This window comes from Leucoraja erinacea, chromosome 29 (genome assembly GCF_028641065.1).
Source record: "Leucoraja erinacea ecotype New England chromosome 29, Leri_hhj_1, whole genome shotgun sequence".
Lineage (NCBI taxonomy): Eukaryota > Metazoa > Chordata > Chondrichthyes > Rajiformes > Rajidae > Leucoraja > Leucoraja erinaceus.
In genome coordinates this window covers 11,778,402-11,795,633 of record NC_073405.1, presented here as the reverse complement: position 1 = coordinate 11,795,633, position 17,232 = coordinate 11,778,402, and the positions used below count along the sequence as shown (strand labels likewise).

The window sequence follows — 17,232 nt, the reverse complement described above, 5'->3', positions numbered from 1 at the left end:
TATGGCTGCAGAAACGGCATTTCGTTTGGACCTCTAGGGGTCCAAATGACAATTAAATTGACTCTTGACTCTTGACTCTTGGGTGACTTTTCTGGTCGAGACCCTTCTTCAGATGACTTGTTCATTGTTTAAAAAAAATTTGGTTAAAGATGTAGGAACAAAGAACTGCAGATGTTGATTTATACCAAAGATAGACACAAAGTGCTGAAGTAACTCAGCGGGTCATTTGCAGTTTATGTAGTTCATAAAAGCGATAGAAGCAGAATTAGGCCAATCGGCCCATCAAGTCTACTCCAAAATTCAATCATGGCTGATCTATCTTCCCCTCTTAACCCCATTTTCCTGCCTTCTCCCCATAACCTCTTGACCCACATTTAAAGGTCTACCTTATTCGTTATTTAAAAACCCAGTTAAATATCTCATTTACTTTAAAAAAAATGATACATGATGTGTCATTGCGCTAAAAGGCTTGTTTCCATGCTGTATTATTGAATTCACTAGTGAGATATTCAATACTATTCAAGCTATTTTCTTTATTCTACAATGAAAATATATGCTCAAGTATCATATCAGAAAATTACTAATAATGATTATAGAAAATAGAAAATACAAGTCATGTCTTGCACCACTGCATGATGAGATCTAGACATCAATCAAAACACTCACTTTCCCTTCTCAATTTCTTTCTCATGCTTGGAACTAAATAAATAAATCTACTACTGAGCTAGCAGCAGCTGTATTTAACCAAATAATTGTTTAGTGTATTTCATTTTCATTTAATAACCATGAGGCATACAGTTTTATTATAATGACATATCGTACCACAATATCAAGACATTCGTATTCACATAGCTAGTGAAAAATCATATTATTTACAATTTCTAAAAATTTTACAACTAAGAGAACTATCTTTCATGCAGACCCATAAAATAAACAGACAATGCCTCACGGATCTCTTCTGCTTGGCTGTCAACAGTTCTATCTGACACCATTTGGTTTGGCTGAGGAAATTCCTCCTGGCCCAGAACACCCAGCCATTCACTGTTAAATCCATCGTTATGTTTCTCACAGACATTGTGAAGAATGCAACAGGCAGTGATCATGGTCGGGATCAGTTCTAGGCTGCAGTCATTCCTCTTGAGAAGACACTGCCAACGTGCTTTGAGCCGTCCGAACGTGTCGTCTATTATGGCGTGAGCCTGGCTCAAAGTGTAATTGAACACAAGCTGATGCGGCGTTAGTGCTTCCATTTCTGAATAGGGCTTCAGGAGCCATTCCTGCAGTGGATACGAAGAGCTGCCTATTAGGAGGTAGTTCACTGGAGTTCCTATAATGTTTTTTGAACAGTCAGGGAACAACCTTCTTTCAGTAGCCGTTGTCCACAGATCAGAGTTCCTCAGAATTTTTGCATCAAGAGAACTACCAGAAGATCCAGTGCAGACATCCCAGAATTTCCCAGTATCATCAACCACTCCTTGTAACACAACAGAATGCCACCCTTTTCCATTTAAGAAATCTCTGTGATATTGTGGTGGGGCACTGATGGGTATGTGGCAACTGTCGATCACACCAACACACTGGGGGAAATTCCACTTCCTTACAAATCTCTGAGCCGTCATTTCAAATCCATCATCAGAAGGCAGACTCAGATACAGAGGTTTTAAAAGGGTCACTATGGCATGGCACACCTCCCTTACACATTTACACACAGTTGAACGGCCAATCCCAAACAAATGGCTAATTGTTCTGTATTCCACATTAGTAGCAAGTCGCCAAAACGCCACTGCCACTCTCTTCTCAAGGGGTAGCGCTGGACGTAGGTGGGTGTTTCGGCGAGAAACCATGGGCTTCAGTTTGTTACAGACATGAAAAAATGTTTCTTTAGACATCCTGAAATTTTCAAGCCAATCGTTTGGCTGAAACTCATCCAAAACCACACGTTCCCACCAGTCTGAACTTCTTGGCTTACACCAGATTCGTTTGCGACAGTTAGTGCTACTATTTCCGTGTGCCATCACCATCTGAAAACAAAGAAATCATCACAAATGGACTAAAACATCCTGAACTACCATAGGATTTAATTAAAAAAAATAAATGAAAAAAAAGTTAGATTGCAAAGGGACTTGCCATTACAGCTAGTTCCTGCCTTGAAGTACCACAGCATGCAAAGGAATATCTTGGAAATGATTGCATTCAAGAGGGGAATGTTGACCATTTTTCATTTCAGGCACCCAATATTTGAATTAATTACTTCAGGTCACAGGGTGTGTAGCCAACTGCAACAAAGGTCTCTCCACTTGTCCTGACAATATTTTACAGAGAAAGAAAAATATCCAAGTTACATAATTGAATAGGAATACCACCACTAATCAACATTTATATCATTGTAAAATCAGTACACAGTGAATTCACTTAACCACAAGGTTTTTAAATAATAAATAATGTTGAATACCATTGCACCCTGAGGTGTAAATCAGCATCTACAGTTACTTCCTACACATCAACTCCCCCTCCACGTAAATCGATCATTACCCCTCCCCCCCTCCCGAAATACCCCCATCGTCCCGTAATCAGGAATATCAATTCCAACCCCCTCCCCCACCGGTAACCCGGGCATCGCCTCTCTCCCACCGTAACCCGGGCAACCCCACCGCCGCGTCGCTCCACCCCCCTCCCACCCCTACCAGAATCATCTTGCGTTGCCGCTGCTGGAAATACTGCCTGATCCGCAGCCTGCGCCGCGCGTCGTTCCTCTGGCCCAGGCTGGTGTGCTCCAGGTCGGCCCGGCGCCTGGTGAGCAGGAAGAGGAGCAGGAACATGAGCGGGAGCGCCGTCTCCTCCGCCATGTTCGCCGGAAGTGCCCCTCTCCCCTCCACGTGACCCTGGGCATCCCTTCCGCTTTTCGCCGCCAAAGCCAAAGATCCTACAGGGCAAAGCTCTCGAACGAGACTCCGGCGCGAATCGCGGAATGAGGAAGGGGGGCGGAGAGCGCTCCGATCGGTCCTAAGCATCGCCCATCGTTCAACGGTCCCGGTCCGAAGCATCGCCCGGAGGCAAATGCAAACGTCGTCGCCGTGGCAACGCAGCACTTCCGGCGGCGGTTTGAATCCTGGTGACGTCACAAAGGTAACGGTCGGACGGCCGGAAGCGGTGGCCGCCATGTTGTGCGGGAGTCGCGGCTGACGGGGGAGCGTGGCCCGGCCGGCGGCGGTAGGTACACGAATGTGGGACTGGGATGGTGGCGGTGACAGCAACTGGGTGGGTGTGGGACCGGGAGGGTCAACGGTGACTGTTTCCGGCGAGTGTTTGCCCCGGGATGGTATTTCGGACACTAGGAGTCCTCGGTGATGGGTCCAGACCACGTCTGTGCTCGGTGCCATGGATCCTGCTGGTTGTCCTGCGCGAATAAAGTTGAAGATAAGCCGGTTGACTGGTGTGGGTGATGTTAAGGGATTTGTCTTGGTCCTGTCAGTTACCTGGTGATGGACTCAGTGTAGGGCTCTTGTTGCCAATACAATATCATTCCATGATTCCGTAGGGGTGTGTGTGTGTGTCTGGTCCTGGCGAAAATCTAGTAGTGGCTGACGCTTCAGGGTGTATCATTCCAGTGAATGCTTTTGAAGAAGTGGGTGCAGTCCCATGGCTGAGAATAGTGCCTGGGTATACGTGCCTGTTCCTACTAACTACCCTGTGATAGGTGTAAAGACTAAGAAGTTGCTTGGTCTTGCCATGTACCTGGTGGCAGGAGAATGCCTGGTGGTGGTGGGTGTCTTAATGGGATTCCAGTGGATATTTAGTGAAGGGTTCCTGTTGTCAAGGCAATACCACCCTTTGTCTGTGCTTAGTGTGTACATCAGATCCTGGTGGATACACAAAAATGCTGGAGAAACTCAGCGGGTGCAGCAGCATCTATGGAGTGAAGGAAATAGACAACGTTGCCTATTTCCTCCATAGATGCTGCTGCACCCGCTGAGTTTCTCCAGCACTTTTGTGTACCTTCGATTTTCCAGCATCTGCAGTTCCTTCTTAAACAGATCCTGGTGGGTGCCTGGTGTAAGGATTGTCACCAGTGGGTTCCTGGTGACAAGGGTTACTCTAGCCACTACAGCCCCACCACTGTGCATGATACCAAGGTCTGTGTACCTGATCTTGGTGGTTATCCTGTGAATAGGATGATTGAATGAATTGAATTGAATCCTTTATTTGTCACTCAGACCTTTCGGTCTGAACGAAATGTCGTTGCCTGCAGCCACACATGTAATAATAAACAACACACAATAAACACAAATTAACATCCACCACAGTGAGTTCACCAAGCACCTCCTCACTGTGATCGAGGCAAAAGTCTTAGGGTTACTGTCTCTTCCCTCCTCTTCTCCCTCTGCGCTGAGGCGATACCCCACCGGGCGATGGTAAGTCAGTCCCACGGTTCAAGCTCCGCGGCCCGGGGGTGGTCGAAGCTGCCGCTCTCCAGTCCAGCGGACGCAGCTGTTGCCACGGGAGCTCCGTAAAACAGGCACCAGCCTGAGACCCGCGAGCTCCCGACGATGTCGTCCACTGGCCCACGGCCGACCCCCGGATTCAGGTCGCCACCGGAGCACCGTCTCCGCCCCGCACAGCCCCCACAGGAGCGTCTCAGCCTCGCACCGGGCCGCCCTCACGGGAGTGTCTCAGCCCCGCGCCGGCCGCCCTCACTAGAGCGCCGAGTCATGCCGCTGCCTGAACGCCGCCGCAGCTCGGAGATGGCCAGCCTCGTGTTGGTAAGTCCTGGCTGGCTCAACCTCCGGAGCCTCGAGGTCGGTCGCAGGTTGGAGGCCGCCAGCTCCGCCTCAGCTCAGACGGGGGAAGAGATTGATTGTGCGGTGGGCATCCTTGTGGTAACTTGATATCCTAGTGTGTATAATCCCAATGGGTCCTTGGTGACAGGGCTTCCTGTTACTCGGGAGTACGTCCCATGGCTGTGCTTGGTGCTGGTGGACACATGGTATCAGGCCATACTGTGCCAGTGGGTTCTCGATGATGCGTTTCTAGTGCCAATGGAGTACAGTGCTTGGTGTGTGTGACAGGTCTGAGTGTTTACTCTGTGAATGGCTAAAGGGATTGCCTGCTCTTGGTAGGTACCTTGATGGTATGGGAGTGGAGATGTTTCCTGGTGGTGATGGGCACTTTGTGTCAGGGTTTATCAATGGGTATAATCCCAATGGGTCCTCGGGTGACAGGGGTTTCTGTTACTAAGGGGGTGCCGTCCAATGATTGAGCTGAATAGGGTATATGTGTCTTATCCTGGTGATTACCATGTGAGAAGTGGGTATAAAGGCTAAGGGGTTGCTTGTCCTGGTGGCAGATGGAGCCCTGGTTCCGGTGGGCACGGTGTCAGGGTGTTTGGAGCCTGTGGGTAATCGGTGTCAGGGCCAAGGGGCATCTGATCCAGGTGGAGTTCTGCACTGGAAGCAGCCACTGCAACATCCTGTGGTCTTCATGCTCTGAATTCCCTGGCACTCCTGTTTCTCGCTAGAGCATGGCCTAGTTTTAAAAGTGTCTTCCCACCTATTGGATAGCTTCTGGCATTTATCTTCACAAAATGCTGAACCTAACACATGAAACATAACAGTGCACTATTCGGTTGCTGCATAGCCATTGCTTGTCAGTGGGCTAGGGATTTTCACTGATCTCAAGAATCATTTTGATTAATGTCTTTCATGTGCATACATGCCTGTATTGAAACCTTTTGGGAACTCCACTATTGAGTTGTAGCAAAGTTTGATCATTCATCAGATGAAATCTGTTTATTCTGTCATGTTAACTGAGGGAGAAATAGTTAGCCAAAATATAGGAATGGTCATCAAATGAAAGTTTTTAGGGAAAAAAAGCTACAGGTGCTGGAAATCAGGAGATAAAAAAACAGAATATGCTGGAAACACTCATCAAGCAACGCTGCACCTGTGGTAAGAGAAAGAGCATTAACATTCCACTTCGAAGACTCTCAGGAGTGTTTCCCACAGGTGCTATGTGAACTGAGCGTTTTCAGTGCATCTGTTCTTTCATTTACTGCATTTTTGTTTTCCTTAAAAGTAAGGTACAAATAAAACAAAATCACATGCTTTTAATGTGTTGAAGGTAATACTAGAAACAGCAGGTCATGTAACATCTGGACAGAACAGAATGCTATAGTTTAGCATATAGAATGATCGTTTAAAACCTCTCTGGGCAACCACAGTCTCTATCCATAAAAGGTGATAAAATAGGAAAGATATTTTTAGAAAAGCATGCTAGCATAAAACTGGTGGCAAATACTTTTGGATAGAGCTTTAAAAGGATGAGCATACTTAGAAAACAGGTTTTTCATTTGCTAACCTGATAGGTGCGTTGAGAAGACTGGAAGTATTGCCAAGAATACTTGCTATCCTGGCCATTCCCCTTTCTTTCTTTTATGGGTACTCAACATTATGAGGAAGGGTCCCAACCCAAAACATTGTCTGTCCATTTCCTTCCACAGATGCTGCCTGACTTGCTGAGTTCCTCCAGCACTTTGCTCAAGATTCCAGCATTGGCAGTCTCTTGTTTCTCTATGCCTTCTCATTATTTTATGTAGGCAATATTAAATTGGTTACAGTAGTATGAACATATGCCACATGTTCCATGGGCACTTTAGAGTTGCATTTAGAGTTGCAAGCATGGCAATTCTTGAGGGGGGGGGGGGGGGGGTTGTCCATTTGCATCCATGTCATTCGTTTTGATCACTTTTTACTCAACAAAGGTAATTTCCACAAACACAGGGTCAAATGTGATCTGTAAATACAGACATTTGCAGTCCCAGCTCTGGTTTGCAGCGTTAGCTAGATCTTAATAATAATAATAATAAATTTTATTTAATGGGCGTCTTTCAGACATCTCAAGGACACCTTACATAGTAATCGGAATAAAAACATATAATCAAAATAAGTAATAAAGACATCACAGAGACACAAATTAAAAACAGAATTCAATCCAAAAACAGAAAATCAAAAACACAGTGTGAAGAGAGAGCAGCGGCAGCCAAAGCGCGCCAGCTTCCACTCTCTCTTCACGGCAGCCATCTTGGATACATAATCTTGACCTATTATACTTGTTGACAGCAGCATAGGACCATCGAATTCATACTTACTGAGCAACATAGAGTGCATTTTGCTTATGACTGAGAAAACTCTCATGAGTGGGTTAAGTTATCCCCCATTACTGCTGTTTAATAGATTTAATGTTTCTTGATACATATCACTTGCTGTAATTCTCACAAGTTTTGCAAAATAGTTACTAATTTGTTAGTTTGAACATCAACATGCAGCAATACCTGATCTTCCTTGCTAGCAGTTGATGTTCCCAAGGTGCAACACTTAATCTGTGCCACAAAAGTAGAAGTTGCTGTGTCAATTATAATTTAGTTTGTCGAGTGAACAATCACAGATTTATAACCTCTTTACCAGAACAGCCTCTGCGGTTCCCAGTTATGTGCAGAACTTTGCCAGTGAGTGATTGCATTGATAATACATTTTCTCTGTGAGAATTGTACACTATTTTTGTTTCCTTATCTCGAGAAGATTGCCATTTTTAATTGAATATGACTATTTCAGAATCAGAATCACACTTTATTCACCAAGAATGTTTTGCAACATACGATGAATTTCATTGGCCAGGTCAGTCATACAATTAAAAGCAACAGACTCAAAAACACAGTTTAACATGAACATCCACTACAGTGACTCCTACATATTCCTCATTGTGATGGAAGGCGAAATAAAGTTCAAGGCCTTCCTTTTGTTCTTCCTCGGTGGGGGACCTCGAGCCCTCCGTTGATGGGACGATCTTGACTCCTGTAGTCGGCGGCGTTCGGGCCCTCCAGGTCGAGGCGTTCAGCTCCTGAATCGGAGGGTTATCAGCTTCCCCGCGCCGGGCGGTCGAACCTCGCGTCAACCTAGACTTGACCACGAATGCACAAACACGTTATCGGGAAGCTGTTGAGGAGTTTAAAATAGCTTTGATTTATTCGTGCATCCTTTGTGGAGAATGACAATGGCCCACTGGGTCAGAGAAACAACTTCCATTTATGCCTTTAAAACAGTATCCAAAGGAAGATTTAAATGAGGTGTATAAACTGAAGGACCAAGATAGTGTGGCTGATGGATTTCTTCCATTAGTAGAGAGGTCATTAATTGTCAAATGTTCATCACAATATAATCAGTAAAACAATAAAGGGCATTAGATGGGTGTACTGGGGCTAGTGGAAAGAAAGTGTTGTATTTAAATTATCTTTGACCACTTTGTGCTATAATCTGCAGGGCTGTGGACCATGAACGAGCAATTGATAGTGGCTGGATATCTCTTGGCTGATATGGATTCAATAAGTCATTTAACACCTGGGTCATTAGTCAAGTCAAGAGTGTTTTCTCGTCATATGTTCCATATAGACCAATGAAATTCTTAATTGCAGCAGCACAACAGGGGGGAGAGGGGGAAGGAGGGGGGGGGGAAGAGGAGGGGAGGGGATAAAATAGATGGGGGTTGAGATGGGGAGAGAGGAGGGGGGGCACGTAACTCAACCCTGGAGGGCTTTGGGCGGGGCGGGACCTATGGCCGGCAGTTTTCGGGTGCTCAGCATTTCTCGGTCTCTCGTAGTGTCAATCCAGAGCCTGGGGGGATGGCTGTGGGCGGGACACTATGGCTGGCCGCACTCGGATGCTCGTCGGCATCTCTCGGGTTGGCCGTCGGAGTGCGGAGTTTTTGGGGGGGCACACAACTCTCAGCTCTTGGTAAAGAGTGGCTTTTGCAGGCTGCGCCTTGAAAAATCGGCGCAGCTCGAGGAGTAGATGTCATCAGCCGGTTAGCTTCAGCTTCAGTTAGCTTTAGCTTCAAATTGGTGAAGAATTTGAAGAAATAACTAAAAAAAAATTAACCAAATTTTCAGATGAGGGGATTTTTGACGTCATGAGGTAAATCTCTACTGGAATATGTAAAAATGTCACCGTTGCCGCTTCAGGTTTTCGAGGAGATGTGAATCGCAAGCAAACTAACGAAAGATCAGATCAACGTTTTATAAGTTACTAGTCCAAAGGGGACCCATTGGGTCCCGTCCCCTCGAAGCGCGGTTGCGTGGGGGGCTGCGGCGTCACACACTAACCACTCCCCACACACACAGGGGGGGTGAGTGGAGGAGGGGGAGAGGAGGGTGAGAGGGGGGGGGGGTAAGGGATGGGGAGCGAGATGGTGGAAAGGGAGGTGGGGGGGAAACGGAGAGAGATGATGGGGGAAGGCAGAGGTGGGGGAAGGGAGGGGCAGGGGGAGAGAAGGGGGGGGGATAGGAGAGGGGGAGGGAGAGAAGAGGGGGGGGGAGGGTGGGGGGGGGGAGAGAGAGTAGGAGGGGCAGAGTAGAGAGGAGGGGGAGGATGTGGGGGAGAGGTGGCCCGACTCTGGAAACCTGGAGCGGGTACCAGTGGGAGGGCGGGGGAGGGGCATGACTTCACTCGCTGTGCAGGCTGCGAGGAGAAAGTTCTTCAAAAGCAAGCCGGGAAGCTCTTGAGCGCCGGTGACCTCGAGATCTGCAGAACTTGCTCGTTCTTTCTGTGCCTTTTGAAGGGGGGGAGGGGGTCACGTAACTCGTGGAAAACAGTGCGCCTGCACATTGACAGCAGCTGTTTTAATCCAGAGCCGGGGGCGGGGTGGAGCTGGGCCACGAGCAAAGGCATTGTGACGTTATCAGCTGGCCAGCGGTTAGATTTGATTTTTTTTTTTAAAGTCCGATCTGTGAACAATTTTAGTGAGAAACCCGGGAAATAATTAACCAAATTCACAGATGAGGAGATTTTTTAAATCATGAGGCGAATCTCTGCCGGAATATGTAAAAATCTCACCGTTTTGGCGTTGGGTTTTCGAGGAGATGTGAATCAAAGGCGAAATCTCTCACGCACACGCACAGTCATGTGGGTGTCTGATTATGATAGCTGCCTTTTTGAGGCAGTGACTCCGGTAAATCCCTTCAATGGTGGGATGTCAGAGCCGGTGATGGACTGGGCAGTGTTCACACCATTTTGCAGTCTTCATTCCTGTGCGTTCAAGTTGCTGAACGAGGCCATGATGCGACAGTCAATATGCTTTCTACTATACACCTGTAGAAGATCAAGAGAATCCTCTCTGATATACCAAATCTGAGTAATCTTCTCAGGAAGTAGAAGCGTTGATGTGCTTTCTTTATAATGACATCAGTGTGTTGGGTCCGGGAAAGATTTTCAGAAATATGTATTTGAAGTTTTTTACTCTCCGCCATCGTCATGATATAAACAACATTGTGGGTCCTCATCCTCCCTCTTCCAAAGTCCACAATCAGTTCATTGGTCTTATATAAGCATCTGCACCTTAATGTTATAATAATGTGCGCACACACACACATCTCTAGGGATCAATGGATAAGGCAGTATATTGAAAAAAATAATGCAGTGGTGTATTTCTGCGGTGTGTTTTCTATGGTGGGGAGTATCAGCTGGCGAGACAGATAAGAGAGAGGAAGGCGAAGATGGGTTTCAGACTACCAAATGGTCTTTAAGTGATAATTCTGGAAGTAATAGAAACACTTTGGTGCCCTCTGTAACGCAACACTATATTAATATATACCAACACTGTGAAAATGAATTTTGAGTAGAAAATAAATTGAAGAATTATGGTCTTTGAATGACAAGAGTGGACTCTTGGGTAGAAACTGAGATTTTATTTCCCTCTTGGTTCGAAATCGTCAGATGCTCTGGTTCCTCCCTCATTCCAGCGATTTGAAGGTTTGAGGGTTAATTGGCTGCTGTAGGTTATCCTTAGTTTGTAGGATAGAACAAGTGTATGGGTGATTGCGGGTCCGCGTGGATTCGGTGGCTTCTTTCCACGTTGCATCTCTGAAACTAAGTAATTTCTTTCCATATTTCAGGAGTCAAAGCATTAATCGCTGAATTGTAGATGTTGGAAAAGTGAATTAAGAGTGAAAATATGTGTGTAGATCTGGCAGCTTTAAATGAGAGAAAAAAACACTATTCCATGAGGATCTTTTCTCAAAAAATATCCAATTAATTTATCTGAACATCAATTAGTGAATTGATTGTTATTCCTGTCACGGCCACTGTTGGTACAAAGGTCCACAATAGATCCAAATGTTTATTTTGGGTGTTTCAAATAATGCTTATTTCCTGATTTCAGATTTCATATCTTGGTAAAAGCTTTAAATTGACCTCCCTCAGTATGGATCAAGACTATGAAAGGCGCCTTCTAAGACAAATTAATGTACAGAATGAAAATACAGTACCTTGTGTAAGTACAATTTTTAATATATATTTGTTTCATATTCACTTTTTTTTAGTATTTATGGGTGTTTTATCTTAAACTGGTGGTATTGTTAACTTAAGGCAGTAATTTTGCCATGTTGTCATTAAATTATGCGGTTGCACCATATACACTCCTCCCCACACACACCCCCCCCCCCCCCCCCCCCCCCCCCCCCCCCCCCCCCCCCCCCCCCAACCCACATCCCCCCTCCCCCTTCACACTCTCTCCCCCTCACACTCTTCCCCCCCACACACCCCCCCCACTCCACCCCCCCCCCCACACACCCCCCCCCCCCCCCCCCCCCACACTCCCCCTCCCCCCCCCCCCCCCCCCCACCCCCCCCCCCCCCCCGTGTGTGTGGAAACTGCTTTGCCACATTTTGAAAATACTGAGTAGTGAACTTCATGAGGATGTAATTAGGAAAATGGCAGCCAATGTAAATGCAATTTAATGCAGGAAAATAAAGTGATACAATTTCAACAAATTACATTGAAAGGTAGTGACATTTAAACTTCTAGCCCCAGCATGGTGCTAGGTAACTTGAAGCATAAACAACAGATGAGTCGTTTTTAAGAAAGCATGGAAAGTTTGCCTTTGTAAACAGGGCATTGATATTAAAAATTACATATTTTTCTGATCTCAGGAGTATTACGTACATTTCTGTCATGTGTTAAAAATGCCAATGAGCAGGCTAGAGATGTAAAGGAGGTTTTCCCAGATGGTTGGCATAAAGACTTCTTAATGGTTCCTACTTGATAGACAGCTTGACTTTGGGGCTGCCATCTTAAACTGGCTTTCTGACTTCGTGGTCGGTTAGAAAAGGTCATAACATTCCTCCAACCTGACCCGGAACACCGGTGCCTATTAGGGTTGTCTACTCAGTCCTTTGATCAATTCCCTGTTCACCTATGACTGTGGAGCCAAGAATAGCACTGACTAGAACTTTTACGTTAATCAATGATATGCAGAATTGTCGGCCAGATCTACAACAAAAACATGAAGCACTTGAGAGGGGTCAATAACCTACTGTAATGGTGCAAATACAAGAGCCTTTACCGTTACCAAGACAAAAGAGTTGTTTGACGATGCAAGGAAGTGAGAGGATGAATACAACCCTGTCCACATCAACGAACCTGCTGTAAAGATGGTCGTCAGTTTCACTTTCCCAGGCAATTTCTGCTTGTCAATTTCCAAAGTAATTTAATTGGTTCTGTAGTTTCTGATCGAAATCATGTTATACGACTTTGCCCCATGTTGTACAAATCATGTTCCCTTATTCATTGTGTTATATTCAATTAGTTTTATTGAATTATGCGTTTACAGCAGAATACATGTTCTCTCAACTCTGGCGAATTTGGCTAATCTGATATTGTACTTTAATTACTTTTGTGTGGGGAGGGGGAAACTGCCTTTTAGGGTACCTTCCTGGTCGGAGAGGCAGCTTTTCTCCGGGCTGCAGCTTCGACCCGTCCTCGCAGCCTACCAGCGGGCCTGGAGCGGCGTTTCCTGTCACGGACCGCCCAGAACCTCGGCTTCGGCGGCAGCACAGCGCTGGAGTGCTATCGTGGAGCGGGCAATGCCTTGCCTGGGTCGCCACGCTGGAGCTCTGGTGAGCTGAGACCGTCGGGTAAAACATGGCGGAGCTGCGGGACTGTGGAAGCGACCAGCTGCGGGCGGCGGCGCCAAACTTTACACCGGGAGCCTGGGATCTTGCGACGAGATCGCAGGTTGTGTAGCTCCAACCGGCGCGGCCTTGTCGGCTTCGGAAGCCGCGGCCTCCAGTACGGAGGCGGCCGTTCCAGGGTTCCCATGCCGCTGTGAGGACTCTCCCAACGCCGGAGCACCACCACCCAGCGAGAACGGCCAGGAACATCGGGCCTCCGTAGAGGCAACTGTGGAGGCCTCAATAGGCCCGACTATGGGTGAACTGGGGTTGGGGACTGGACTTTGTGCCTCCCCTCATGGTGGGAGCCATTGTGGGGGGATGTTCTTTGTGTTTAAGACTCTCATTGGTGTTATGTCTGTATTCTTTCTTTGTGTGCTGCAAAATGGCAAAAAGCATTTCACTTCATTACACCTCGGTGTATGTGAATGTGACCAATAAAATACCTTTGATACCGTTGAATATTATTTTGCACTACTTAGACTTGCACTACAATCTTGCACCATTCTGCTGTTTTCTGCTTGTTATAGTATTTATTACTGTATTTATCATTACCTTATGTACAGTATTTACTCTGAGCTTCATGTGAACAAGGCATTTCATTGCACCTTGATCAACAGTATATGATAAACTGATTTGAAACTCTTATTAAATCTCATAATTCTGCGGTCTTTATCTTAAAAATAATGTTGTCGCAATTTAATTTGAACTATGTCATTCGTCCTTTGTTAATCTTGTGCAGATATCAGAAGTTAGGAGAACATTAACACCATCCAATTCACCAGTATCATCACCAAGTAAAAGTGGGGACCGATTTATTCCATCAAGAGCAGCAGCTAACTGGAGTATAAACTTCCACAGAATAAATGTATGTTATTTTCAAAATTATTTGGATTAGCGGACATTTTGGGGGTAAACGTACCTGCCTTAAGAGCTATCGTAACTATGATCGTAGTTTTTGTTGTTCTCGTCTTTATTGGCTGTGAAGTCTTTTATATAATGTAATACAGGTCTTTTTCTTTGTTGATTATGTGCAAATTCTGAAGTTACTTTTACCTGATTTTCCATTTTGCTCTTTATGAATATTTTTAGTTGGCTGTTTGGTTATGTAACATTTTTAAATAAGTAAAATCCAGTCATCTCAATGGAATTGATTCTAACAGTTAAATGAAAGATTTTAAAATGCTTTTTTTTTTTAATAGCCGGGAATTTACTCCTGATCGAAATTCCTCCTCCCTGAGCCAAATGAAAATGCTATTGGCATTGACTCAGTTTTTGCATTTTGCAAGGGCTAAGAATTACTGGATCCGTGGATAAATTTTTTTTTTACAAAGGTGCTATCAATTTCTTTAGTGCTATGTATCTCATTTTTGGTTTGAAAAATATCCTAGAAAAAAAAAGCATACCTTTCTCTGTGTTCTTTTAATGGACAGTGAAAGTAATTGACCACAAAAGCACGTGTGGTTTTAGAGTAGTAAAAACTATTTTGGTCATTCTGTCCGACCCATCAACAAAACATTTTTGGATTGTATTGAATTACAAAACCAGACCAGATCTGCAAATATACATTAAATGTCACCTATTCATATATACATTTGTGGACCATTTAAAGGTCGGCAAGGTGTAAAAGTGAGCACTGAATACATATAACTGAAAATATATTCTGATTCGTTTCTGTTTTAGGAAAATGAAAAGTCACCCAGCCAAAACAGAAAAGCTAAAGATGTAACCTCTGATACTGGCAAAGGTCTAGTAGTTATTTTTTGTTGTTTTTAATCTTTCTCATTCCCAATATTCAGTAAACCAACTTTTTGTCATGTTTTCCTATTTGGAGCAGGTGTTTTCAAGTTGTGTATAGGCTTAATAAAATATGATTTGTAGAGTACAGGAGAATTAATTTTTATCAAGAGAGAATATAATTCTTAGCACATTAGATCAAAGCATAATATATACCCAGAAAGGCCCAATACGCGTGGAAATGTGTGTTTGTCTGTTTCTTACCAATGCTCAATCAGACGTGGAAACCCTGAACATTCTATCAGCTGATCATAACTGTGTTTCCAGTTGTCCTACTCCAGCACAGGAATGCAAACTGCCTGCATTTTCTCAATGGTTATGTTGAGCAATCTTATCAATTGATCCTGAGCCAGATTGGGCCAGTTGCAGACGCAATGACTCATTCATTTCAGTGGGGTGGGAAGGAGAATGATTAGACGTAGACGTAATATCTAATTAAGGTCTGATGGTCTTGATATCAGGACTGTCTTATGAAGAAAGACTGGATAGACTTGGTTTATACTCTCTAGAATTTAGGAGATTGAGAGGGGATCTTATAGAAACTTACAAAATTCTTAAGGGGTTGGACAGGCTAGATGCAGGAAGATTGTTCCCGATGTTAGGGAAGTCCAGGACAAGGGGTCACAGCTTAAGGATAAGGGGGAAATCCTTTAAAACCGAGATGAGAAGAACTTTTTTCACACAGAGAGTGGTGAATCTCTGGAACTCTCTGCCACAGAGGGTAGTTGAGGCCAGTTCATTGGCTATATTTAAGAGGGAGTTAGATGTGGCCCTTGTGGCTAAGGGGATCAGAGGGTATGGAGAGAAGGCAGGTACGGGATACTGAGTTGGATGATCAGCCATGATCATATTGAATGGCGGTGCAGGCTCGAAGGGCCGAATGGCCTACTCCTGCACCTAATTTCTATGTTTCTATGATATGGGATCAGACATTCAGGTCGGGAATGAGAAGAAATATTTCTTCACCCATAAGGTAGTAAATTCAATACATTAGATAGGTGTATCTGTAGTCAAGAGCATGGTTGATAGATTTTTGGATATTGAGGGTTATGGGATTGGTATGGAAAAATTATACAAAGGTAAAAGATCAGCCCCGATCAGCCATATTGTACAGCAGAGAAGGAGGCAGATGGCTTCCCCGTTTCTATTTTTTACGTTGTTGCGTTCATGAACCATGAGCCTCCCGTTAGTAGGCACCAGAATAATCTGACAACAGCAGACTGCTTCCGATGATTGTTCCAATAATTAGAAATTGTGTTTCACTTTTTAGCACCCAAGCCATAAATATTGTACAACTACAGAGCTACCCGTCTATAGAAACCCACTTGTAACTTATAAATAGATCGTTTTCTTTGAAGGTAGACACAAAATGCTGGAGTAACTCAGCGAGTGAGGCAACATCTCAGGAGAGAATGGGCATCGTTTTGGGTCGAGATCCTTCTTCAGACTGAAGAAATCCTGCACCTGAAACCCAAAATATCACCCATTCCTTCTCTCCTGAGATGCTGCCTCACCCGCTGAGTTACTCCAGCATTTTGTGTCTACCTTCGATTTAAGACAGCATCTGCAGTTCTCTCTTACATACAGATAGGTTTCTTTATCCTTAAATGCTGCAGGGTTGCTGTTTTTTGTGTGAATTGATAAACATTTCAGCAAACTAGTAACAACTCGGCCTTCATTTTGAGCTTTCTTTAAATTTATAATTTCTGCTGAACATATTTTGTTTACAGATGGGCTTGCTTACTCTGCATTGCTGAGAAATGAGCTGCTTGGAGCAGGGATTGAAAAGGTTCAGGACCCTCAGACTGAAGATAGAAGGCTACAGCCTTCAACCCCTGAAAAGAAAAGTTTATTTAAGGTATGATCTGCATACCCATAAAACATAGCAATATAACCTGTTCACGTTCTCAATCATATCTTTAACGTATTCATTGCCACAAAAGGAGAGACTGGTGGTAGGTGGAAAAGGGACTGAGTGCGAGTTAAGACAGATATGGTATTTTTCACAGACAAAGGCAACAGCTGTAATGACAGCACTTTTACAGTGAGTGGGAGAAAAATGATTGACAATGTACATGAAGAAATGATGATAGACAAAAATGTTGGTGAAACTCAGCGGGTGAGGCAGCATCTATGGAGCGAAGGAAATAGCCAACGTTTCGGGTCAAAACCCTTCTTCAGACTGATGTGAGGGTGGGGGGGGGGGGGGGTGGGAAGAAGAAAGGAAGAGGAGGAGCCAGTGGGCTGAGGGAGAGCTGAGAATGGGGAGGAGAAAGTAGAGATTATCTGAAATTAGAGAAGTCAATGTTCATACCGCTGGGGTGCAAACTGCCCAAGTGAAATATGAGGTGCTGCTCCTCCAATTTAAGGTGGTCCTCAATCTGGCCATGGAGGAGGCCCAGGCCAGAAAGGTCAGATTCAGAATGGGAGGGGTAGTTGAA

The 17,232-nt window shown here is 44.8% G+C and overlaps 2 protein-coding genes across 3 annotated transcripts in view; one reads left to right on the top strand and one right to left on the bottom strand.

Moving 5' to 3' along the window:
• Positions 1–514: 514 nt before the first annotated feature.
• Positions 515–3,044, bottom strand: LOC129711165 (uncharacterized). The gene is made up of 2 exons (XM_055658620.1): positions 2,685–3,044; positions 515–2,021 (listed from the first exon to the last, which is right to left on the bottom strand). The coding sequence occupies exons 1-2, from the start codon at positions 3,042–3,044 to the stop codon at positions 906–908; spliced, it is 1,476 nt and encodes a 491-aa protein (XP_055514595.1). The 3' UTR covers positions 515–905.
• Positions 2,993–17,232, top strand: part of fzr1a (fizzy/cell division cycle 20 related 1a) — a 31,871-nt gene continuing 17,631 nt past the window's right edge. Inside the window, exons 1-5 of one of the 2 annotated variants that reach the window (XM_055658617.1) lie at positions 2,993–3,126; positions 11,206–11,316; positions 13,737–13,862; positions 14,678–14,741; positions 16,522–16,649. In XM_055658617.1, coding sequence (XP_055514592.1) covers positions 3,058–3,126; positions 11,206–11,316; positions 13,737–13,862; positions 14,678–14,741; positions 16,522–16,649 — 498 coding nt within the window. In that variant the 5' untranslated portion in view covers positions 2,993–3,057. Of the gene's footprint in view, positions 3,211–11,205; positions 11,317–13,736; positions 13,863–14,677; positions 14,742–16,521; positions 16,650–17,232 lie in introns of both variants that reach the window. The other variant, XM_055658618.1, reaches the window with a different exon arrangement.

Coding starts and splice junctions, on each gene's coding strand:
- LOC129711165 (XM_055658620.1), bottom strand. CDS start 3,044: ATGCTTCGGACCGGGACCGTTGAACGATGGGCGATGCTTAGGACCGAT. Junction 2,022..2,684: donor GGCAACGCAAGATGATTCTG/GTAGGGGTGGGA, acceptor CTTTGTTTTCAG/ATGGTGATGGCACACGGAAA.